We start from the raw sequence: 25,923 nt of genomic DNA on the forward strand, positions 1-25,923 counted from the left end.
CTGTGCAAAGAAAAAGCAACCTCTTAATCCAGATATCTCACCAATGACTCGCGCATGCATGCACGTGCAGTTGTGGCAGAAATATATGGACACAAGATGTGTGCAAATGTGTTTAGTATCCTATCCATGTGAACATGATTTAAGTGGGGAAGGGTACCTAACCTCCTCTAGTGGGGTCCGGGGGCATGCTCCCCCGGGAAGATTTTTTTTCAAATATTGAAGTTAAAAGCATCAATCTGGTGCACTTTGAGAGCAACATGAGGAGATCTATGGATACATCTTTCAACACCCATATGAAACAGAACTGTAAGCAGATTCTTCTTTTTGGATATTTTAAAAATCACTCCCCTTTTAAACTGTATTCTTGTTATTTTTAACAACGTTTTTGTTACTGTCATATAGTATTTTATACCTGTTTTTCATTTAGTCTCATTAATAACTATAATGATCATATCAAGGTGTGCCTTAACCTCACTGAGCTGAGGTTATTTGAGCCTCTCAGGAGAGAGCTCTCTTCCACCCGGCAAGGGCGCCGGAAGCAGGGGGGCCAGGGGGCCATTGGCCCCCCCACTTTTCAGCCCTGCCCCACATTTTCGCAGCAGCAGATGCCGCGGAAAACTGTACAAATCCCGTTTCAATAATTCCCCTCTACTCTAAAGTCGCATCTAAAACGCGATCTGATCTAGCTGTGTACATTTTGTTATTTTTGATTGTTATATTCAGTCTCACTAGCTTCAGGCATGTTTGAAGCTTGTAAAGGGAAGATGACAGCTCTCACTCGCCACTCTGCTGTTCCTCAGCGCCGCTCCCCCTCCCTCCCGCTGAAATTATGAATGTAAGGTGTATAGTAATCATAGATAACACGGCAGGGTCCGTTACAGTTTGTTTTTATCTGATTTCAAATAAACAAAGTCTTGGCTTTCAGTACATTAAACTTGTTTCGGCAAATTCAGATGTTAATAGGCCTACAACTTTGAAGCTTGTAACGGAATAATTACAAGCGGAGAACGGAGTAATTTAACGTCACTGCAGGCATAACAACAGCCGGTGTTTCTCGTGAGTCTTTTCCCCGGGAAACAAACACAATACACACAAACGCAAAAATACACAAACACACACGTATATACACGTGGCGCGGAACACTGTACAAATCCCGTTTCAATAATTCCCCTCTACTCTAAAGTCGCATCTAAAACGCGATCTGATCTAGCTGTGTATATTTTGTTATTTTGTATTGTTATATATATTCAATCTCATTAGCTACACGCATTTTTTAAGCTTGTAAAGGGAAGACCACAGCTCGCCTCTCACTGGCCACTCTGCTCTTCCGCAGCGCCGCTCCCCCTCCCTCCCGCTGAAATTATGAATGTAAGGCATAGTAATCATAGATAACACGGCAGGGTCCGTTACAGTTCGTTTTCATCTGATTTCAAATAAACAAAGTCTTGGCTTTCAGAATATTAAACTTGTTTCGGCAAATGCAGATGATAAATACAGGTTTGAAGTTTGTAATGGCATAATTACAAGCGGAGAACTGAGTAATTTAACGTCACAACAGGCATAACAACAGCCGGTGTTTCCCGTGAGTGCAGTAATCCAAACGAAAATATCTTCCCTCCGTAGTATTTTTGATAATTTGCTCCGCTAATAATCAATCAGATCGATGGATTCCAGAGAAGAGAAACACTTTAAAGGCCTTTTTCTCAAAATGATGACTCTGTAACAGTCATTATATAATGTGACATATTTTGCTTAATATTTGGAGTACAAAAACAATCCTGATCTCATTAGAAAGCTAGGAATCAAAATGTGTCTTCGGGTCAATGCGAACGATTTCGATGGAGCAGGTCACTTTGCATTAGGTAAAATAAAGCAGGCAGACATAACAGGAAGAATATGTACATTTTAACCCAATCAAATAGGACATTGTCACACCATTCAAATGTATCCATGTAAATTACAACCAATAAAAAAGCTTAGATTTGTTTATTTGTTACGTTGTTTACTTTATTTGTTACGTTGTTCTGCTGTGTGTGTCAGCCGTTAACCTAGAGATATAAAGAATATATACACTTGCAAACATGTCAGAAGAACCAGCGCAGAAGAAAACTAAATACGGTCAATCTAAACTTAAATTTAACAACTGGAAGGTCACATCCCTGACTACCACATCTCCGGAGGCTGGACCTTCTTCAAACAGCGAAGCCAGATGAACCCAAAAGCAGCAGCTCTAGTCTGCGGCCGCAGAAACTGTCAAAACCGCCGCCGACCCCACCGCCGCCGTTGTTGAACCGAAACAGGCTGGTTCCAACTGCATGGAGGTTTGCTGTCGGGACATTGAGGCGGTTAAAGCTGTACAGCTAACTATCAGAAAAAAGGAGACCGCTAGTAGATTATTTGGGCAAAGAGAAGGTACTTCAAGGCAGAATGGTACAAAAACAGAGTGGTTAATTCTTTGCAAAACCACTAAACGATAGTGATAAATTGCGATGTTAACAACCTCATGATAACCTCTTCTTTTTTTTTACTTAGGATCATACCTGTGTTTAGTCTAGAAAAAGGTGAATGTGTGCATTTTATTATAAAATTGTGTATATTTACAGACTGTTGCAAACACTAAGAAGCTTATAAACATCAGGTTTAAAACTAAGAGCTTTACAAAAAAGTAACACAATTAAAGATGTTTGGAGTTTTATTTGAGTTATTCATTTACATTTTTTGTCAAAGAGATGCTGATTTGAAACCGTTGTAGCCGTTACGGCATTTCCTGTTTCTGCCGGAGAGAGGGGAGTTTGTCCCAAAGCTTGCCGCTGTATTTACTCCCTCCATCTGACAGGAGGGAGCCTCATGTGTCACTCCACGGAGTTCACTCCGTCACGGAGGGGGAGTGTCTAGGGCGTAGTTTGGGATTGGGCCATACACACGCACTTTTTTTGGCCCCCCCAATTCTAAAATGAATCCGGCGCGCCTGCCACCCGGTTGTAGAAAAGCTCTTTAAATTCGTTAGCATAGCTAGCTAACCAGATGCTAATAACAACAGATCGCCACTGTGCTTACAACTAAAGACACAGCCACGCAAACACTGCAGCATGTGTACGGCTCCTTATGTGTACTGCAATATTTCAAGAGCTGGAGCGGCGTTCCGGTGCTCTCAGTCAGCACTCAAGTCTACACTCTCTTCAGACGAGACGTAACCACGTGAAGACACGGTACGCTCGTGTTGAGTTCAAGGAACCTGTCCTTGGCCAGGAAAAACAGGCACTCGCTTGTTTAATTATTTTGCGGTCTAGATTTCTTCTTCTTTTTTGAAGTGAGAAGTTGTCCGTCAGTCGGACTGACGGTCGGACTGACGGACCCCCCCCCCCCCCCCAAACAAAAACTCTTCGGTTCTCCACGAATTACACAAGTCACCCAAATCAGCATTAAAAAAGCGGGAGGCGCCGAAAAGCGACTAATTTGCATCACTGTTAAACTCATAGTTTTGCTTTATTCTGAGAAAGTGCTGCTTTATCTTTATGAAACAAAACTAATCCCATATATTCCATTCTTGCTTATGTACACACTTTTAGACCTTAAAGGTAGGGTATGTAAGTTTGAGAAACCAGCTCGAGATCGCTAGAATTTGAAAATACACAACCGGAGAAAATCTGCCACTTCCTTATAGAGCCCCTCCTCCAACACACACGAACGCGCACATGACCAATGAGGGCACGAGATAAGTTTGTGCACAGATGGAAGGCTGACAGGCAGGTAGGCCATCCAGTTATTTTAGCCGGGCCGGCTCAGATGATTGGTCATACTTTTTACAGTACTACGGCTTCCACAGATGACCTTTTTTAATGGATTTTTTATCAAAGCACTTCAGATATTCATTGCTATCGGGATGTTAAGAGCATTCCATGGAATATAACAAAAAGTGTATCTCGAGCCGGTTTCTCAAACTTACCTACCCTACCTTTAATAAGACTACATATGTTTATGGTGGTTATTTGTAGGGCTCTGTCCTAATATTTATTTTTGTTTTAAACTATGTTGAAAGATTAGTTTAATATCATTTTTTTATTTTGCTATGAAATTCTTAATGAAATTCTGAATGAAAGGCGAGATTGGTTTTTCGCTGGGTTGAGTTGTGTGGGTGTTTGAGTGAGATGCGGCACAGCAGCCTGTCAGTTTACTCTTGCTAGGTTAGTTTGGCTATTATCATTTATATTTATCTGCAATAATGGATATTAGGAAGTGGTTCATGAAAGGAATATGGCAACTCCGCGCCAGATGCAGGCACTTTAGAAGAAATCAGTTCCGTTACCAACGAGCTAGCAAGCCAGCTAGGGACAAGGGAGGCTGGCAATCAATTATATTTTGAAGAGAAATTGACTCTCAAGCCGGCTCTCTCACAAACTCCGGCTCAGTGCGCAAGCAGACCGCTGCACACGCTATCTGCCTCGCTCAATCTCTCTCTCTCTCTCTCTCCCTTTCTCTCCATCGCTCAACCTCACTCCACCCTGTGTGCGCTCCTCAAGTTGTCCTGTGTGCTTGCCCAAGTTGGCACAGCGTTACAAATGTGCCACAAAACCAACCAATGGATGTAGCCTATAATAAGACCGTCAACAGCCTTATGGCAACCTAAAATCCCTTTGTTTCGGTAACAACAATTCACGTGCCCCTCCCCCCCCCCTTAAGCTATAACTTAAGCTGAAGCTAACAGTAATAACTATAAGATATATTTGAAATAAATAAGTGTACTGAAACAAATACCAATAACTGTATTGCATTGTTTTCTTATAAGCAATTACTTCATACTGTCTAGTTCTCTTTTTCGTCCTGCATTTATTGTGCCCCCCTCAGAAAATAACTGGCCCCCCAGTGGCCCCCCCAGTGAAATTGGTCTAGAACCGCCACTGCCCGCCTTGGTAAATCAAATGCCCGCCCAGAGACGTATGTCTGCCGCCCGGTCTGGTTACTACTCTATATTACTCTTACAACTGCAGCCACAACATACGGGAATGTTTTACATCGTAGCACGCAATTTCAATTTCAACAGTGTCAAGCTATTCTTGGATTGTGTTTCATTTTTTATTATGCAATAGTCATTGTAAGTGTTAACTGTTAATTGTTGAGCGGTCACACATTTGTATCTTATTGTACTTTAACTTTAAGATTATCAGGGTTCGAACTGGGACTCAGGATACTGATTTATTTGTATTTTGTGTTTGTCTATAACATATTTTCTGCTTCTACTGTGTAACCCTTCCTGGTAAATACATGATTCTGCAAAAGCTTAACTCAGCATCTAGGTTTATGAATGGCATACGACTAGATGCTGTCATCAGTAATGTTATAGTTGTAGTTATATAGTTGTTGTTGATGTTTCCTTTCCATTTCTTTAAACAGTAAATATATTATTTTGTCATTACAGCTTGAGAAACTCCATGCCATTGGCTTTAAACCAGTGCTGCTTCTTGGCAAGGAGACCAGGAAGAAGGACGTCAAATGTGAAATCCTAACCCCTTGCTGCACACTGACCACCTATGCCCAGGATTACCTTGACAAGATAGGCACTTTTTATGAGTACCTTTGTGAAGGTGAGATGCTTGCACTATATCTTCACAGTTCACAGTATTGTGTACACAAAATGTTTGTATCAATGGAGAGCTTAACATTTCCTTATAACCAACACAGTTATATGGAATGAGTTTGGATCAACTCATTTAATAAAGTCAGTTAAGTTAACAACAACTTACAGCTACTGTTTTCAATCCATCCAAATCTTGTGGGACAACAACTTGATCCAGTATTTATCTTTTGATACAGCCAGAAAGCAGTCATTCGAGCCATTTATTTGGGTTTGGCAAACTATATTTTTGTGAGACAACTAACACACATCTTTTCTACCTGTTAACTGTCACTATCTTTAGCTGCTGTCAAGGTGGTTAGGTTTGATGACTGAAGTGTATGTTTAGGCTTGAGCCATCCCTTAAGCAATTTCCTTTTAGCAAACCGTTCCTAAACTGTTTCCTTTATCAACGCCCAAAAGGGAGAAATATTTTGAGGTTAATGGTAAGAGCACAATACATGAAGACGATCCCAGTTGACCACATATTCAGTTTGGCAGTTCTGTATTAAGGTCATGTTTCTCGGGTTGTAAACAAAAGCAGTTATCCAGTGCATCCAGAGGTCCCTTTACATTACATTTATGTTTTTATCCAAAGCGACTTGCTACTTATTTGATTGCACTTATGCAAAACTAGTTTGCGTCAGTCTCATAAATTCTGAACAAAATGTGTGGATGTAAATAATGTAAGGGAACATACATGCACACGTCTATATGTTGTCTACCGACAAATTGACATGTCACATCACATGGAATGTAGACACAAATCGGAAGAATAATATCGCAAAAACAAAACCATAAATGGTTGACTGGATAAATACCACTATTACTTTGACTGCACACAGTCCTATGACATGACGAGTATATTTTTGACCCTGTCTGGAAACATACCTTAAGCACGCTGTATTTCTTATTTCTAGATATATGAGTTCACCTCTTTGTCTTAAGCAAGTCAAGACCAACATTTGTTTAACTTGCACAGGTTGGACACAGGACTCCACTGGCCAGGGGGTTGCGGAAGATCCTGAGGAAGAGACAGTCACGCTGAACCTCACACCCTGTGACCCATCTGAACCAGAAAACAACTGGCAGGAGGCAGGGACCACAGAGAGCCAGGTGCCAGAGACAAGCACCGTGCAGGGGGAGGTGCTGAAGACCCCCCCCCCCCCTGTGAAGCAGTGCACCATCATAGAGGTGGGGCAGGAGGAGCAGCCCCGGCGGGATGATGTGAGACAGGCTACCACCACGGAGGGGCCAGGTAATAAAATAGATAGATAGAATCGGAGGGATGAAACCCTCTTTAATGGCCACATGCAGAGCACACAGCAGACACAGTGACATTTGTTCTCTGAGATTTGCAGCTTTTATATTTATAAAAGTCAAGAGTGTTTTCCGATATTTTCCTAAAAAATTATTGTAGGTAACTTGTTGACAAGTCATGCTTCTACAATATCTCAAAACACCTAATTGCACTTCTTGCATTTTTGGGAATAATGATTGTTCCAAAAGGTAAATAATAATAACAACAATAGCTTAATCTAAATAATAATTTCACCTACAACTTCATAAATATGAAAGGAAAATGGGATACTTGGGTATGTGTATATCCTTAGGTACTCGGATATAAATAAACATTAAACGTTTAGAAAAATACAGTCTTTCATTCCTGAACAGACATGTGGTTACTATATGGTTATACCTTTTTCACACAAAAATGCAAAGCAACAGCAGGCTTACTTTACATTTGATAAATCACAAAATAAAACTCATATGTGATTTGGTTTACACACAGAAAGGGTCTTACATTGTAGCGTTGGGCAGTAGGTTGATTACATCAAAATGATTTGGCTCATGTCCATATATTGTACGAGAGGTTGATATCATTAATATTGTGGTCTACCTAAAGCAATCCCTGACCATAGGGGTAAACTTTGAAGCAACTCATGCAGCATATTTAAACTTTATACTCAAGAACTGCATTTAGATACGACACTATCCCATAATGAACATACGGGGAATAAACTTAGGTTTTTGAATCAAAGTTAAATTCATTTAACGTTACAGCACAACATGTTAATATTTATCAAACTATTCCTTACACATAAAGTATGGAGTCAATTATATAGGCAAGACAACAAAACACCTAGACTTCATAGATCAACCTCAATTAAATCGCAATAACAAAAAAATATCTTTACCTAACACCTATTGCATCATGTGATGCTGCATTTGTGGGATTTATTTTGAAACTTGAGTTTAAGCTTAACTTGGTATACTGTATGTATATAGTAATATTTCTTCTTCAACCCACAGCTGTCGGGACAGGGTCCGTGAGGGACACAGTACTTGGTCCTAGACGCAAAAAGAAAAAGTCAGGTATATTAACAGTATTAAGTATTTTTGACTGATTATAAACATTTGCATGAGTCGAATTGATTGGTATTCTAATAAATCTATCGACATGTACTTTAGCAAAGTGCATGTAAACGCAGTGATTGATGCTTCTTCAGTGAGTTAACAATGCTTTATTGTGACTAATAACTATAACAAAAATCCAAACGGCTTTAAAGAGCATCTTGCAGGTTTTTATTTTTTCTACATTTATGCTTAACCTTGCTTGAAAATTACAATTAAAAAAGTGAATGCAGGATTTGATATGTTTTACGAGACATAAGGGAAGGAATTCAGAGGGAAAGGAGCAATTTTGAGCTCTGCTCTTAAAAACTGCTTTTTTTTAAGGTCATACGTCAAACGCGTCATATTACATCACACAGGGGACACATCTCCGCTCTCTGACCGTGGGTATAGTAGAGTTGCGTTGAGTAGAGCGGTTGTGTTTTAAGGAGCTGGTATTTTTCGGTAGTTTTAAATTGTATTTCACCATTTGTAATCATGGTGCAGTATTGTGTTTGTGCAGGTTGCACAAATACCAGCCTCTCAGGACATCGAGTCCACAGTAAAAAGGACCGGTGCTAGCGTTTGTTCCTGGGTGCGTTGTGCATCCACCTCCCTGCAGCACATACTCTCCACAGCTTTATCAGGAAACCGTATTACTTCTCTCTCTCCCCCCCCCCCCCCCCCTTCGCTTCTCTCTCTCTCCCCTCCGGTACACGGCACCGTAAGACGTAGTGTGGAGTTGCATTAGGTAACGCTGTGGTGGCTGTACTGCTCCAGCCGTCTCCTTTGTGTTTGTTTGTTTCCCCCTGTCTGTGTTGTTTGTGTGTGCGTGGTGGCTGTCACTCCTGGCTCCCGGCTCAACCTCCACTCACCTGCTGCAATCAGCTGTGCACCCTCCCCGACTACACACCTGCTTTCCATCAAGCCATTTACAACGGCATATCAACGGAGGCTCCACAACCTTTCTCCGCCAGATCGTTAAGTTTCAGCCGTATCTCGCGTCTCTCCTCCGGTACACAGCACCGTAGTGTGGAGTTGCATTAGGTAACGCGAGATACGGCTGATACTTGCGCATTAGTTTCTGTTATGGATCAGTATCAACCGTCCTGCCAGTAACGTTACTATATTATCAATGCTACTTTAGTTATAGCCTGATATATGATAGCTAACTTTACAATGTTGTGATGGGACGTTAGCTAACATTCTGTAGCTAACGCCGGTCACTCACCAAGATAGCTGCCCAGTTTTCCACTGGTTCTCCTCAAACCACAACTCAATTTCTCTCCGATGGCCGTTATTTCTTCTAATCCTTGGCTGCTCCTGGTCTCTTGGACGCCTAGCAGGCTCATAATTATAAGGTTGTGGTCCGTCATATGCGTTCGAATATTCATGTTCAACTTCTTCTGTGTCTTCTGTGTCGAAACTAGCATTGGGATTGTTGAGGCAGAATCTCTGCTTTGCGCGTTCCTCTATGAGTTTGTTTTAAAAGAAGGAAAAGTCAAAGCACCAGGATAAGGGTTAAACAATAATCTGCTTTAATGGTAGAAACATACAATACATCACCCAATCACCTAATCACGAATCACTCTGCAACAGCAGCTTCAGAATGCAGAATGCTCCGGCTCAGGTTCATCCAGCCGGAAAAGGACTTACCATTTCAGCAACAGGAGGAAAAGAGAACGAACTTAGAGAAAAAAAAGGCTTTCATACTAAAAACACAGGAGGAGGTGTGTGGATGCTTCCCCCAGAGATCATCTCATTGGGAGAGACCAACACATGGCCTGTCGTAGACGCAACAGAAGAAACCCGGAAACAAAAAGTCTCTTTCAGTTTGACGAAAACCAGATACCTTTTGGTGTCTGGAACGAACCTGCTCTAAATAACAAGTTTGCTTATCTTATTTCACATATTGCAGCCAGCACACACACATATTCCCCTTTATGGCTCTTTGTCTCTGTGGCCATCTTCCCCCCCTCAGTTGTTAAAGCACCTTTTGTTTCACCTACTCTTGGCATCTTTTAAGATATAGTTGGATTATACAAATATCACATGTGAGTTACCTTAATATCCACAATACCGAGGAAAACATTATTGCTATTCTTGATACAAAGTAATTAAACACACACATATATTTAAGACAAGTAGATTTCCCTGATATCTGACATGCTGAAAATCTTAAGAAGAATGTCTCTCTTCTCTGTCCTGAAGAGCTGCTTTCCACTTTATATAGAGTAATTAAACAGGTTTAAGCTAATTTCTGCACGATGTTTGTAGCATTTTGGAGGCATGCCCAAATAAGGATGTCCCCTGCTCACATCCCCCTCTAAACCCAAAGACTTCTCCTCTCTATGTTGGGGAGGAAAAATATACTTTGTCCCTTCAAATTTAACACACCCGAATATATAAGGTGGCATTAAAATAAATATCTCACAGGATCCATGTTTATTAATATGTTACACCGGCCGCTCTCCCCCTTGTGTCCCCCGTGTTACGTCACACGCGGGACGTCACGTGCCGAGGCTTTTTTATGCGGAAGTGAACATTTCTTACAAAAACGACGCCAGATGTCACTGTAGTGTATATTTCTGTATATTTTTTTGAAAATCTAGTGTATTCATCATTTTCCTACACATTTATTCACAGGTGTCTTTAACCTAGAAGTTGCTCTTTAATTGTCTAATTAGACTAAAATACATACAGTCATAGTTGATAAGGTGGTGATGAGATGCTAGGCAGTAAAGGAAGCAGCAGTGCGTTATTTTCTTTGGTCATCTCAGGCTCAGCAGTGGTATGGCCATTCAAACAAACATCCCATGTTAGGACTGAGAGCAGCTTGGTTCCATTTCAATGATGCAGTGGCGTTTCTATATGTACAAAAGTGGTGGGGCACAGAAAACTTAGATGTCTATATATAAGCTTCTGCAGTGAGATTCATGGCTGGTGAGGCACTGGCACTGACTCTTCAGGTTTACAAATATAATATTTTGACCTAAAATATAATATTATTTTCAAAAGCTTTTTTAGTCTGATGCTTCGATTAATTTTAAACAGACAGTTCAACAAAAGGATACCCAAAAAATGTAATTTTATCATTTAAATATTGAATTGTTCTCTCTTAGTAAGATCCCATTTTCAATAAGATGGCCGTCTTACCTTGACTTGAAGTCCATTGGTCTATCCTTCTGGACAAAAATCTCTATTACTTTTTTTGTAAAAGTCCTCCTTATCTTCTTGTAGTTTCAAAAGTCTATCATAAATCTAATCGATAGATTTATTATTCGAAAATTATAAAAGTAGGGTAGACATGTGGATATTATCCAGCTGAAAAAAATGTGCATTTATCTAACAGGTACGTTTCCCACAGATCTTGTTTTGAGCTATTTTCTAAAATCCTATGGAGAAATCTCATTGCTATTTGCGGAGGGAACCCATGTGCAGCTTACTTCCTGGTTTTGGGACGCTTCTCTCTCCTCCTCTTCACACACCACACTTTTCGCAGCACACGTACTTACAGCCGATCAGCTCTGAATGATGTGAGATGACATATGGTGGGGATGGCAGCTCAGTGCCCCTATGGTCATAATTTTTTTGCCACACACATTAAATAGACAAGTTTACGCGACAAACCACGGGTAGCGCCATAACCCTACACAAATGCACTTCATTTCCGCCGGAAGTCTTTTGCACAGCGTCTGTCGGTGTAAACCGGTGTAAACAGTCAGAAGGGCACTGGTGTAAACACAGCGATTTCGATGCTAACAGTGATGCTAGCTTGGGAACACGATTCTACTTCTTTGACTGGAGATGGCGTTACTCTCCCCCACCCGAATTCAGTGCAAAACTGGGAGGATAACATGACGACGTGGCCCAGCATAACGTACAGCAAAATGTGCTCCTACTTCGTTCAATCCATGGCAATAGATGGAAAAGCAATGGACAGTCTGAAGGCATATCATAAGGCTGCGCACATTCTACTTTGCCCACATGCTCCCGAAAATTGTTGACGATTTTGTTGAGGGAAGGTTACAGTTCTGCAGTAAATATCTCAGCATTTTAAAACCAAAATAAACTGCCTTATTTAGGTCATGCCCACAGGAGCCAACAGTTGTCTGTTGTTTACATAATGCACAATTTACATGATCTCTTTATGCTGTGCAATATATCATATGTGCCTGTACTGTTTGAGTGAAAATAAAGTTTGATGTAATTTCATTTCATTATTGCACTGTTATTGCATTATTGCATTTCATATGTTCCTTAGAGTGCTACAATTTCTTTTAACACAGTTCATCATTCATATTAAGCTCATACTGTACATAAATAACACTGAATGAATTAATTGTTGAGAGGAAACTAAAGAAATGGCTTCAACAAGAAAGATCACATGTTTAATCCTAACAGGTATTACAAATTAAAATATAAAAGCAGCCCACACAATTACATCACTATGAAAATATTCATATATAATATTAAAAAATACAATGCATGCAGTATTTGTTGTGTTTATCTGTATTTAATGAACAACATGGCTGGGTGTTGGTAGACAGGGACACGAGGCAAGATTCTAAACCTCACGAGGCACTCTGATCAGTGGACTCTTCAGGTTAACTAGGCCAGCACAGATGGTTAAGATGTTGTCCAGTTTCGGTGCCATGCTGATGGGAACGGTCTGGGATAAAATCTTAAAGACCTTCAGTCTCTGGATTGCTCTTTCCACGTGTATGCGGACATTGGCTACTCGCCTGGTGCGTGTCGTCTCCTCATTGGTCAACGGATTGCGCCTGTAGGTGAAAGCAGGGATGTTCAAACTGACCCTTCTCTCATCAAGCAAGTCTCGAATGGTGAACCCACGGTCCGCCATGACCTCATCACCAGCCCTCAGATAGTCTAGAAACCCACTGTCCATGGTGATAAACTTATCGCTGCTTCTGCCAGCATAGGCGTCAGATATAAACATGATTAGCCCATTAGGGGCCACAGTGACAAGATATTTCACAGTGTTGCGTGATTTGTACTGGCTGAAAGTGTCACTCCTTGAGTCGTGGTTTGTGGCTCTCTGCATGGCACTTTCGGCACAGTCAATGATGCAGGTGGTTCGAGGGTAGTTCCTCTGAAACGACAAGGGCATGGTGGCACGAATTGTCTCTCTTGGAAGCCAGGGGATCAGGACTTTGAACTGTTCACCCATCACGTCAATCCAGTGACTAATCACAATGCTTGCCATTGATGTAGACACATTGAAGCGGTGAGCAATATCTCCTAATATTAGGTTTAGTTTTAGCTTCATCAAGGTCATCAGGATTTGGTCAACAACAGGGAGGGTAATTGATGGCTTACTGAAAGGCAACAACACCGTCACCAGGGTGAAAAATTGAACCATACGCACTCCTGTATACAGCCGGGACCTAGCATCATCAATGACCGTGGTGCTAGTCACAGTAGGACCCATTTCTGCCTCGCACTGTGTGGCCTTGTCTATTTTAACAGACTGTGTTGTTGAAGAGTATGTGTGGTCAATATGTGACGGATCCTCCCATTGGGTCTGGGCATCTTGAAATGTTGGTGTAGCAGGCTCAGTCTCACAGGCAGGCTGACAGGTTTCAGGAGCATCTAAAAAGGGGAAGAGAAAACATGGATGGAGCTAAATTAATGCAGGCATAGAGTCCAGGCAGGCATTTGGGGATCAATAAAGTATCTATCTATCTATCTATCTATCTATCTATCTACACGCAGGCGCACACACACACATACATACACACACACATACATACACACACACACACACACACAGAGAGAGACACACACACACACACACACACACACACACACACACAATTAATGAAGTAGCCGTCCTGGGCATTGTTTGTCCCATCTCCAAAACAATCAACTGCCTTAGCAAAATACCGGTAGCAATGTTAGTGTATGACAACTTATTCATAATTAACAGTATTGTCAGCTTCATAGCTAAAGTTGCTGAACTTACCCTCAGCTTCAAGTCTGCGTTTCTTTATCTGGGGGGAGGCAGTGGTCCGCTGGGTGAGTTGACGTCTCTTTGGCTGGGGAGGGCGATTGTACCCCAACCACAACGCTGGGAAAGGATTATCCTTGGTTGGTTTTTGGTCAACAAAGTGATAGGAACAAACAAAAACGTTGCGGGGTGGTTTCTTTAAATTCAATGCCTTCAGCCAGGTCCTTGATTCCGAGTCGGTATCAGGCTTGCGAAAAAATGTCAACAATGGAGCGCATGGACATTGCCTCTTCGTAGCTGGTTTGTGGTCGTAGCACTCTCTATCTAACCACTCGTTCAGGTGCTTTCTCGAGTGATTGCAACCAACTACCGCACACGTAGTTCCCGAACCACTTTTCTTCATGTTGTAATTGTTATATCCTCTTTGTCTCTGCGATATCAGTGCTTTGTCGGCACAACGGAGCTAGCTAGCAAAACAAACCCAGTCCGCCAAAACGGAAGTGCATTGCATCGAAGGGAGGAGTTCAGGATGTAGAGCGGAAACGGCTCAATAACTTGTGTATAGGACAATACTCTGAGCATGCGCAGTGTAGTTTTGACAGTCACCGTTCACTTAGACAGGGAGAGGGAGGGCATGATCGGGTTTTGTCCCACATGGCTCTAAACAGCTCAATAGGCACACACTGTAGACACTAATTAGAAGAACACAGACTAAAACAGCAATGTACAGACGAATCAGATGATTAAACATGATCTTAAAATATATTTTATGTATTTTTTTATTTTTTTTTGCATTTTTTTGTAATCATTATTTGTAATACTTTCTGCTGACACTAGGTGGGGCTGTGCCCCACCTGCCCCTAATGACCAGTCGCCACTGCAATGATGTACAGTAACTTTTGACCAGGTATAACAGTGTGGTCACTTTTTATCGTGCAAGTCTGGTTGCTACTTAAGTGTTCATAGTTGTATTTATTTTACTTCTAATAAGACTAATACTGTATGTGGAACCTGCTTTGATGTTCACAGATTGCTCCTACCACACTCGCCTAGAAACTTTCCCCATCAGGAGTGTAATAAAAGCAAAGAATGAGAAAGGTTAGACGGGAATAAAAGTAATGCATAGGGTGTGCTATGATTTACAAACTTCCAACACAATTGTTTGCTAAATAGCTAATATGCGTTTGGTCTTTCCGAAATTAGAGATTTGTTTTCTTCTCTTGATAGGGAAAAGCAGAAATGTTGGTGGAGTGGGAGCCCTGTCCAGTATGGTATATATCGTCCAGTTACTTGGCTTCATGTCATCTGATGTAGTCCCATGTTGGAGAACAAACACATGATATTTAACAAATGCAAAACATCCAAATCTACCACCAGTCCTCTTTTATATATATCTTATATATTTCACTGCTGTTATTCTGAAGCAGGTGAAGTAGTGTAGGAACAAATGATTGTTTGACTTCATTGTTGTTAATGTCTGTATTTTTGTTTGTTTTTATTGTTTGTTTGAAAATTTGTTTTCATTTCTATGTTCACTTTTTCTAAATGGTAAATGAAACATTTACTTATATAAATTGAGTTATAAGATGTTTGCTTCACACATGGTTTATGCTTTTCGGAAAGACGAAACCAGTAACTGTAACTAACATTATTTCATTCTGTTTTCAGTGGCAAGGAGTGGGCTCATTCCTGGCAGCCGAAGAATTCTCCGGGATAATGCATAAAAATCTGTTATTTGAACACCAGTTTTGTTTTTGCATGTTTGTTCTCTTGTTTATATGCTCCATTTGAGTCATATTTAATATGTTTCTATTAGAAATAAGATGAAAACCTCCACCAAAATGCATTTGACTTTTTAGGAAATTAGAGTTGAAATACTACATGATTTCATTGTCAGTGATAGGAACACCATAACCTATTTTAAGCATATTCATGTGTGAAATCTGGTACTTTGCCATCCACTGCCTTATCTAATTGTTTAACTTCCGAAGTATAACGCTTTGGAGTTAGGCTTGCATATAAAGCGTCTTTGGGTTTCAGAAAAGCGCTCTAAAAATAAAATGTATTATTATTATATCATTTAATTATAGGCCTAATTAAAATGATCCTGATCTGGATCACTTGTTTTGCTACTACATTTAAATGCTTGAGATGCTTAAAATGGTAGTGATTACTTTGAATTTTCTTTTTCACTTGAAAACCACAACTCGAGTATCAGGATGGTCTTTATCTGGAAAGTTATCCACATCACATCACCACGTTGTCACGGCGACCCTTTGTCACGTCACAGATACGGTACCCGAACTCAGATCGCCACCCGGAACTAGCCAAACGATACTGCCGTTCAGGGGCGGAACTTCCTACAGGCAATATAGGCGGTTGCCTAGAGCGCCACCCAGAGGGGGGCGCCAAAAATTGCAACAAAAAAAAAAAACTTTTTTTTTTTTTTTTTTTGCTTGGCGCAGTTTTGGCGCCCCCCCTCTATATCTGCAACCATTATTCTTACATAAAAAAAAAAATTCTAACATAAGGGAAAATGAGCCAAAAATCTAAAACGGTCGGTCGATCTAAGAGCCTCGGCTTTAGGTGTTCACAGTCAGAACATGCTAGAGCGCTGTGCATTGATGGGTATCGGTCAAGTGTTTATAAAATTGAGCGTTGAGGAAAGAAAGACTAACGTTAGAGAACTATGAAGAGGCAAAAGCCATCTGGGGCGCAGTATAAAAACAGAAGAAAAGAAGAAGAAGAGAAACGTGCCAAGGTGAAAGGTATGCAATTTTGATTGTATTGTCAACATTAGCGAATGGATCATGTCATCTTGCTAGTTAGCCAAGCCAACGTTAGCTAGCCAGCGTTTGTTATTGCCATTCAGTCGAAACTGTCATAAGGCTATTTTCTTTGTGTCATGAAATAGAAATATTAGTAATAATAACAATGTTAGTTTTGGTGTAGCGAGCTAGCCAGTGTGGTGGAATGTTAGTTAGTTGGTAACGTTAGCTAACGTTAAGTTTACCTCAGAAAGCACATTGACTATCCGAGTCAAACATTTGCCAAATTCAACCCTGTCATAATGTGCGCTAACGTTAGCTAACTAGCTCAGTGGTTCTCAACTCCAGTCCTGTTGAATGTTTTCGTTCCAACCCAGAACTAACACACCTGATTCAACTGTTCTAATAAGATAGGCATAGCTCTTGATTAGTTGAATCAGACCTGTCAGGCTGTCCTAATGCTTACTAACTAAATAATAGCTACATTTAACAAATGGAAATTATTCAATGTTGATAATACACATTTTGTTATATCATTTTAGATTCACTTTTAAAATATCTGGGACCATCTGCTGCATCAGTTGACAAGGAACCGCCATGCACCTCAGCTGTGCCGGCTTCCTCAGGTGAATGCAATGTGTCAATAGATGTTCCTGATGATAAATAATTGAATGTGAAATCCAGTCAATATATTTGCTCTTGTGTGTTCTTTCTATATTTATAGACCTAGAACCACATGAAGGAACGTCAGAACAGCAAGCTGCTCATCCTGATGAGATGACCACTGATTCCACCCTGCCACTGACCACTGTGTCTGTTTGTTCTGGTGAGTACAATATGTCAATAGATGTTCCTGATGTGATGATAAATAATTGAATGTAAAAATGACTGTCGTGCCATTTCTAATCCAGCCAATATATTTGCTCTTGTGTGTTCTCTATATATGTATAGGCCCAGAACCACTGCAAGGAACGTCAGAACAGCCTGCTGCATCTCATCCTGATTGCACCACAGATTCCACCCATACACTCTTCTCAGGTGTGTGCCTTATGAATGTAAAGATGTTTAGCTATAAACCTAATTGTCCTCATGCTTTCAAATAATTGCTTTCTGTTTTTATTTACATTTTACACACTGTCCCAACCTTTTTGGAATTGGGGTTGTGTGTGTGTGTGTGTGTGTGTGTGTGTGTGTGTGTGTGTGTGTGTGTGTGTGTGTGTGTGTGTGTGTGTGTGTGTGTGTGTGTGTGTGTGTGTGTGTGTGTGTGTGTGTGTGTGTGTGTGTGTGTGTGTGTGTGTGTGTGTGTGTGTGTGTGTGTGTGTGTGTGTGTGTGTGTGTGTGTGTGTGTGAAGATATTGTGAATATGAGGCGAGAAAATGTGCTTCACATGCCCTCCAGATGCAGCAAAGACAGACGATCCACTACCAACCGATCCTGCTGACTGCCCTTCACATCTCACAGACACAATGAGGACAGAGTTTGTTCGGAGAGGACCATATCAGATAACACCTGATTTCATTTTCCCAAGGAGAGATGATGGGAGAAGTTGCCACCACCAGTACTTCAGCAGGACCTTAGTAAATGGAGAAAGGATCAAAAGAAGTTGGGTGACATATTCAAAAAAGAAGAACAGTCTTTTTTGTTTTTGTTGTCAACTTTTATCTCCAAAACAAATTCATTTAACAAATGCAGGACTGTCGGATTGGAAAAATGCAAGTGCTGCTTTGACCAGCCATGAAAATAGTCCGGAACACCTGAACAATTTGGCGTCATGGAAAGAATTGGCAGTTCGATTAAAACAAGGTACAACAATAGACAAACAAGAGCAGGCCCTCCTTGAGGCAGAGAAGAGTCGGTGGAGAGCAGTGCTGACACGACTGGTTGCTATTGTACAGTCTCTGGCAGGGCGAAATATGGCATTGAGAGGAAAGACAGAAATACTCCACTCTCCTTCAAATGGAAACTTTTTGAAAGAGGTTGAGCTTTTGGCGCAGTTTGACCCAGTGATGAAAGACCACATCCACAAGATTAAAAGTTAAACATCCCACCACAGCTACTTGGGCAAAACCATTCAGAATGAGTTGATTGAATGCATCAGTGGAAAGATTATATCAACAATAGTGCAAGAAATAAAGAAATGCAAGTACTTTTCCCTCATTTTAGATTGCACCCCGGATGTTAGCCACACTGAACAGCTGTCAGTAGTGTTGGAGATTTGGAGGATGTTTAAAACCAACCTCGTCTCCGCGTGTCGTTTGATAAGCTGGGTGAATTCGTGAAAAGGAAGGGATTAAGAAACACCAGAATGCAAGTGAAACAATAATCTTGTTTTCATGATAAAAGGTAAAAATACAAATACAAAGGAATCACGAAGCACTCTGCAGAGTACTCCGGGCTCAGGTTCTACCACGTGTGAGACAGGTCTCAGGAACGGCCGGTCAAAAACAAGAGCGCGAACCAAAGGAAAACACAGGCTTTCATACTAAAACACAGGAGGAGGAGGTGTACGTGCTTTCCCCCAGAGGTCATCTTATTGGCAGAGACCAACACATGGCCTGTCGCACCCAATCAGTGCGACACAGCAGAAGAAACCCGATTCACATCTTGTAGCCAGCACACACACATCCCCTTTATGGCCCTTTGTCCCTGAGTCCATCTTCCCCCCTTCAGGTTACCACACACAAGTTAAAAGTATGTTTTAAGATATAGTTGTTATAGTTGGCTAAATATACGTAATACATGTAAATCACTTTCATATCAATAATAACGAGGAACACATTACCTATGCTCTTAAACAGTATTAGAGATGCTTTTCAAATAGTCAAACTTCACACAGGCCTAATATAGAGAACACACTCATTTGTCCTACCACCTTTCCATTTGTTTGAGCTATCGTTCACATCTTTACTTCAATTAAAAAGGTTTCACATTGCATATTTCCAGCTTCCTTTACACATACTGTTATTATTAATACAAAGTAACCAACCACACATATCTATTGAAAACAAGTCGATTTCCCTGATAATTGACATGCTGAAACTCTTCGGAATGTGTCCCCTCCCCCAGCTCTCTCGTCCCTGTCATAAAAAACTGCTTCCATTTCATATAGAGTAATAAAAGATGTTTAAGCTAATTTCTCCACAATGTTTGTAGCCATTTAGTACCCACACATGAAAGAATAAGAACAGAGGTATAGTTGACCAGTAATCCTGTAGCACATATATTTACTGCAATGAAAACACACACACATCTGCTACAAGATTGTGTAACGCACACCCTTCTTTTACGAGGGAAACATTCCAGCGTCTTGGCACTATCTCCAAATAAGGGTGTCCCCTGCTCGCCTCTCTCTCTAAACACAAGGACTTCACCTCAATATATTGGGGGAGGGAAAAGATACTTTGTCCCTTCTAATTTAACACACATGAATATATATAAGGTGACATTAAAAGGAATATACCAGATTGAACTTTCCTGCCATACCACGTTACTTTAATACTTCAAATAATTCAAATAATCCTTCAGTAGTCATCAGAATTGTGACACTGGAAGAAGACCCCCAGATTAAAGAGCACTTCATGGGATTCCTAGTAGCAGAGGAGTCCACTGGTGAAAGTTTGTCCGCCCTGATTTTGAAGAGGCTGGAGGAGTTGCAGATTGCCTTTGATGACTGCAGAGGACAGTCATATGACAACGGCGCAAATATGAGAGGGAAGAACAAGGGATTACAGGCCAGGCTACTGCAGTTGAACCCAAGAGCTTTGTTTGTGCCTTGTGGGGCACATACACTCAATTTGGTCATTGCTGATGCTGCCAAAAGCTCCAAAGATGCCATATCATTTTTTGGCATTGTGCAGAAGCTATACTGCCTGTTTTCTGCCTCTACACAGAGATGGGCCATCCTCAAGAAACACGTCAACCTTTCACTCAAAATGTGGTCAGAAACCAGATGGGAGAGCAGAGTGAAAGCTGTGGAGCCTCTGCGATATGAAGCCGCAGCTGTGAGAGAGGCACTGCTTGAGGTGAGAAACCAGGCCAAAGACCCAATCATCAGGATTGAAGCCCAGTCTCTGGCAGAAGAAGTGGGGTCATTCCGCTTTACACTGTGCACAGTGGTCTGGTATGACATGTTAAGTCAAATTCAGCAGGTGAGCAAAGTCCTGCAGTCCCAAACAATGCAAGTGGATGTAGCAGTAAGTCTACTGAAAAAGACTGAAAAAGCTCTCAAATCCTACAGAGCCACAGGCTTTGTGGCTGCACAAACATCAGCCAAGGACATCTGTGAAGACATGAATGTGGATGCAGTCCTTGTGCAAAAGCGGCTGAAGTCAACAAAGAGGCACTTCTCATATGAGTCTCCTGATGAGCCATTGAGGAATGCCTTGCAAAATCTGGAGGTAACGTTCTTTAACGTGGTGGTAGATGCTGCAGTGTCAGCACAAAAGGAGAGGTTTACCACTCTTGAACATGTGCAAGACAAGTTTGGCATTCTGTACAACTTCCCAGACCTGCCACACCAAGAGCTGATGAAGCAAGCAGAGGCACTTGCACACACCTTAAGCCATGGAGGGCAATCTGATTTGGATGGGAAGGAGCTGGCTCAGGAGTTGGAAAATGTACCTGACTTGCCATCAAAGAGCATGACAACTCTTGAGTTGTTGAAATTCATACACACAAAGCAGCTCACCGAAATATATCCCAACTTGTGTATTGCTCTGCGGATCAGTGCAACAAGCTACCAGTAGCTTCAGCCGAGAGGAGTTTTTCCAAATTAAAACTCTTGAAAACATACCTGAGGTCCACCATGGCTCAAGAACGCCTCAGTGGTCTGGCTGTAATCAGTATTAACCATGAGGTTGGTGGTCAGATTTCATATGATGATGTGATTGATGACTTTGCAGCGAGGAAGGCCAGAAGGATTGCACTGTAAATGGAAACCAGTAGGAGCTAATATGTAGGCCAACCTTGTGTGATGATAGGGAGTGGAATGTAAATAGTTCTTGAGACAAAGTGAATTTGTAATTGTTATGTATTTGTTTGTTTATTTAGCATATTATATTTTGATTATTTGACATGTGTAACATATTTTACAATACATAATTTTCTTTTAAAGCGAATGTGCACGTTATTTTATTGTTTGTTATTGTTATTATTATTATTGTTTGTTAGCTAAGTTGTTTGTTTTAATTCTTTAGTGTGCACCTTACATTTCTTCTTAATTTTCTTTGAAAGCAAATTTGCACATTCTTTTATTGTTTGTTATTGATATTATTATTGTTTGTTAGCTAAGTTGTTTATTTGTTTTAATTCTTTAGTGTGAACTTTACATTTATTCTTAGCTCTTGTTCTTGCTTTTAATAAATAAAGCTGCAGTACTTTACTGTATAACTGTTAAGATGTTTTGATTATTTTTTTGGGGGGGGCGCAGTGGTGAAGCTCGCCTAGGGCACCAAATGTGCTAGGTCCGCCCCTGCTGCCGTTGCTAAGGAGGCAAAAGTGCAAATTTGGATTTTATATTTTTTTAAACACAGGGTTTGGTTTCGGATCGCGCCCGATTGACGGATTTCTGAAAGGGAATGGAGCCTAAACGGCCGTCAACGCAAGACAATTCGTACGAGTCCAAGCACACACGCCGGAAGAACTACAAATATGTCAGCTCTGTGTACTTCGTAACGATTTTTGGTCGCGTATCTAATGGGAATTGTAGTTTGTAGCGCTGCTCTCATATCATTTCAATGGGTTAACTTTCTATTCTTCTGTGTTTTTGTATGTTTTGAGCTGAGGTGCCAACTCAACATTCAATGTTGATGAAATGAATGAAATTTGGTGATGATTAATGGTTTTTGTGTTAATGTAATAGCAGTTAAAACAGGACCGGTCAAATTTGACCGCGAACACCAAAGTAAGAGGGTAAACGAATACAATGGGAGGGTTTTAATGTAACCATTGCTTATGACATTGATGATATTTTAAATCAAAAAACATATTCCCTAAAATGTGGAAGCTCTGGATGCCATACAAATGAACAGTTGATATTTTTTTAGGGCCACAACTTTGGCACTAGAGCACCTAGTGTTATCAAACGCATTTCAATAGTGAAACTATCCAAACATATTGCATATGAGAACATTTTCCACTACGATGAAAGGCGTGTAAGCCACCAAACCTTATTCTGGTTCTATGATGGGTAACCCCACCCATCCTCTCCACCTGCAGCTGGACAGACAGATACCCCCCCCCCCCCCTCCTGGACAGACAGGAGCTCCTTCTCCAACAGACTGCTGCAGTCACAGGAACCGATACAGGAAAACATTCCTGCCCACTGCAATAACTCTGTACACAACACGTTCTCACTCCCAACCGGTCACATGTCAACTCCTTGCAGTATCAATACTAATTTGGCTGACTTTTATATTTGATCCAATCGGTATATTGGTATATTTACACCATAACGGTGCACAGCTGATAGAAAGGGACACCTAGTGGTTAAAGCATGTTATTGAAATGTATTATTTGTATTATTAGATATTAATAGGAGACACAGACAGACAAGCTAATAAGGCTTTATTTAAACATTAAAGAATACTTTAGGTTAAGGTCTTATTTTGAATAAGAAAAAAGCTTTGGGGGCATAAATATTAAGCCTTACAAAGTACTAATATATTGCTTTCCTGCAATGTTAACTACTGTATGTTTAAGCACTTATTTTAACTGATATTATATTATATAGTATACTCTTATAAGATGTATGTAGATAGTATAAGAAATGTGCAGAATACAACAGTTTAATGGTGGAGGTATACACACATATTGATAGATGTCTTGTAATGCACTGTTGAGGAACGTGCGACCCAAGTTGTTCATCTCCGACCTTGTCAGGTATTGAACATTCAATAAATAAAGAACACAGAATTATTAAATATAAAACACAGAATTTGTGTGATTATACTAAATTATTTACAAATAAACACCACTGCATATTTACAACTGTTACACATGCTGGTGTAACGCAAATGTTTACAACTTGGGATCAATAAAGTATATCTTATCTTAAGATGATCGATGGCTACTGCCATATTTGCAAAATTTGCCTCTGAACCATGACAAGTGCATGTTTCAGGCTTATCAATTAACAACAGGAGGGGTCACAGACATAAGACCAGCTGTTAAATAAAGCTCTTCTGATCTTAGCTGTCATGTGGGTATATATTAATGCTGCCCATTATGGGCACAATCAATTTTCCCGCATTTATTAATTATATGTTTTAAATGTGAGTGTTTCCCATCCCCTAAACCTCCAGGGATGTACACAGTTTAATACTGGCAACTTCTTATTATGGGAAATATGAAAACGTCTTTTAAAACTACAATTCCCAGCAAAGACGTGCCATAGATAGAGAATATGTTGCGAAACACAGAGAGGCGAAGTCCCTCCCCTTCCGGGAGCCTCCATGGGACCCGGAAGCGGAAAATTATACATTGAATTCAATGGAGAGAGAAAACGTATCTTTTGATACCGTTTGAATTGTGCCACGAATGACACATATGATGTTTGTCAATTTAAAAGAACATTTTGAAAGTCAAAAAAATTAAAATGTGTCGTAAAACTGTGAAGTAACACATTTTTTTGTGTTAAGCCGCTCAGTGAACTACATGTCTCTGGTCCCGCACAATAAGCGTCACCAACACAAAGATGACCGTCACGTTGACACATTTCACCTCATTCTTTCAGAATGAGAATAAAAGTATAAAACGAGGTGAAAATCACTACAAGTCTGGGCACGTTGAGAGCTGTACATACACGAAAGGGGAGTTAGTCGGTTCTGTAAGGTAGTGATGTGTCGGTCGTGAACGAGCCGATTCTTTTGAACGGCTCTTTGGTATGAACGAGGGGAACCGAGTCGTACTTGGTGAGAGCCGTTCTTGTTATCGTTCAATTGTTAGTCCGCACTCACTGCCTGCCAAAATCCACTCGCCTGTTGAAAAGCTTGATTTTGTTCCCCAAACGTATTCTGTCAAGACCCGCCCCTACTCTGATTAGTAGGTTTCAGCAGGAGGAGTGAGATGGGGTGGGTCTTAACGGAATACGCGAGAGAGAGAAGTCATAACAAGTGGTAGGCTACAGGACAGGTAGACGACGTGTTGTTCGGATGGAAAATGAGCCAAACGCGAAAACGCAGCAGCATTTTGATGCACTTCAACCAAAAAAGCGCACCATTTGTAAAGGCAAAATATCCTTTAAAGCAGGGCCAACAAATGATCTCCATCGCCACTTAAAAACACAGTATCTATATTAAGAGTTGCGTGAATTTCATTCAAGGCAAGGCAACTTTATTTACTTAACACATACGGAGGGTAAATTCAAAGTAGTACATTCACGGACATGAATGACATGGATATGGCGCCACCTTATGTCGTGTTTACAAAGCAGATTATTGACATTAGGTCTGGCAATACAGTCAATCATTATCCTGGTGATTATTTCACAGACAAACCAAGTAACCCCGCCAAAAAAAACGGCTCTTTTGAACGGCTCTTTTGAACGGCTCTTTGAAAGGAACGGAGCCATAAGATCCGGCTCCCTTCAAAGAGCCATAAATCCCATCACAAAGAGCCAGCATGCGGGACCGGCTTTACAAGGTTTCGGTGAGTAACATGAGTGCAATGTTTAACGTTAATGTCAGTCAATAAGGAGGAGAATGAAAAAGAAGATGATGAACCACAGACAATACAATATAATGACTGCAGTGTGCAGGGCTGTGTTAATTTATGTTACTGTTATCAATAGCATTAGTTGACTGAGAAAACCGTCAAGAAAAAAAGTTTAGCGATGTTACGAGTCGACTAGCATAATATGAACCACGGCTGTGATTGACAACCTGGACAGCCAGTCAGAAGCTAGAATGCCAACCTAGAGAGCCAATCAGAACCTAGAACGGGTGTACTGTATACGGGTGTGTATGCTGTGGATAACATTAGTGTTCACAAGAACAAGGTACACTCCCGTGTTTTGTTTTAGTTGCTCTTCAGATTGAAGCGGCCAGTTTTATATCGACTATGTGTGATCTCCTTTTTACATCTCGTTGTGTCATTTGAGTTTATTTGCTGTGTGTAGATTCAAGGATTTTGGTTATCTTGTCAATTTGTTTGGTTATCTAGGCGCAGCTGTGTGTGACTCC

The 25,923-nt window shown here is 40.8% G+C and overlaps 1 protein-coding gene and 1 long non-coding RNA gene across 2 annotated transcripts; one reads left to right on the top strand and one right to left on the bottom strand.

The window, feature by feature from the left end:
* Nucleotides 1-5,192: 5,192 nt before the first annotated feature.
* Nucleotides 5,193-7,987, top strand: LOC307030576. Its single transcript, XR_013805697.1, has 3 exons — nucleotides 5,193-5,582; nucleotides 6,594-6,869; nucleotides 7,925-7,987. It is a non-coding gene; the product is annotated as an uncharacterized lncRNA (long non-coding RNA).
* Nucleotides 7,988-12,382: 4,395 nt separating this feature from the next.
* On the bottom strand, nucleotides 12,383-14,531 carry LOC307030575 (uncharacterized protein). The gene is made up of 2 exons (XM_079667079.1): nucleotides 13,992-14,531; nucleotides 12,383-13,618 (listed from the first exon to the last, which is right to left on the bottom strand). Exons 1-2 carry the CDS (start codon nucleotides 14,377-14,379, stop codon nucleotides 12,573-12,575), a joined length of 1,434 nt encoding a protein of 477 aa, XP_079523205.1. The 5' UTR covers nucleotides 14,380-14,531; the 3' UTR covers nucleotides 12,383-12,572.
* Between the last annotated feature and the right edge of the window lie 11,392 nt (nucleotides 14,532-25,923).

The sequence above is a fragment of the Notothenia rossii genome (assembly GCF_949606895.1).
Source record: "Notothenia rossii genome assembly, chromosome: 2".
Taxonomy (NCBI): Eukaryota; Metazoa; Chordata; class Actinopteri; order Perciformes; family Nototheniidae; genus Notothenia; species Notothenia rossii.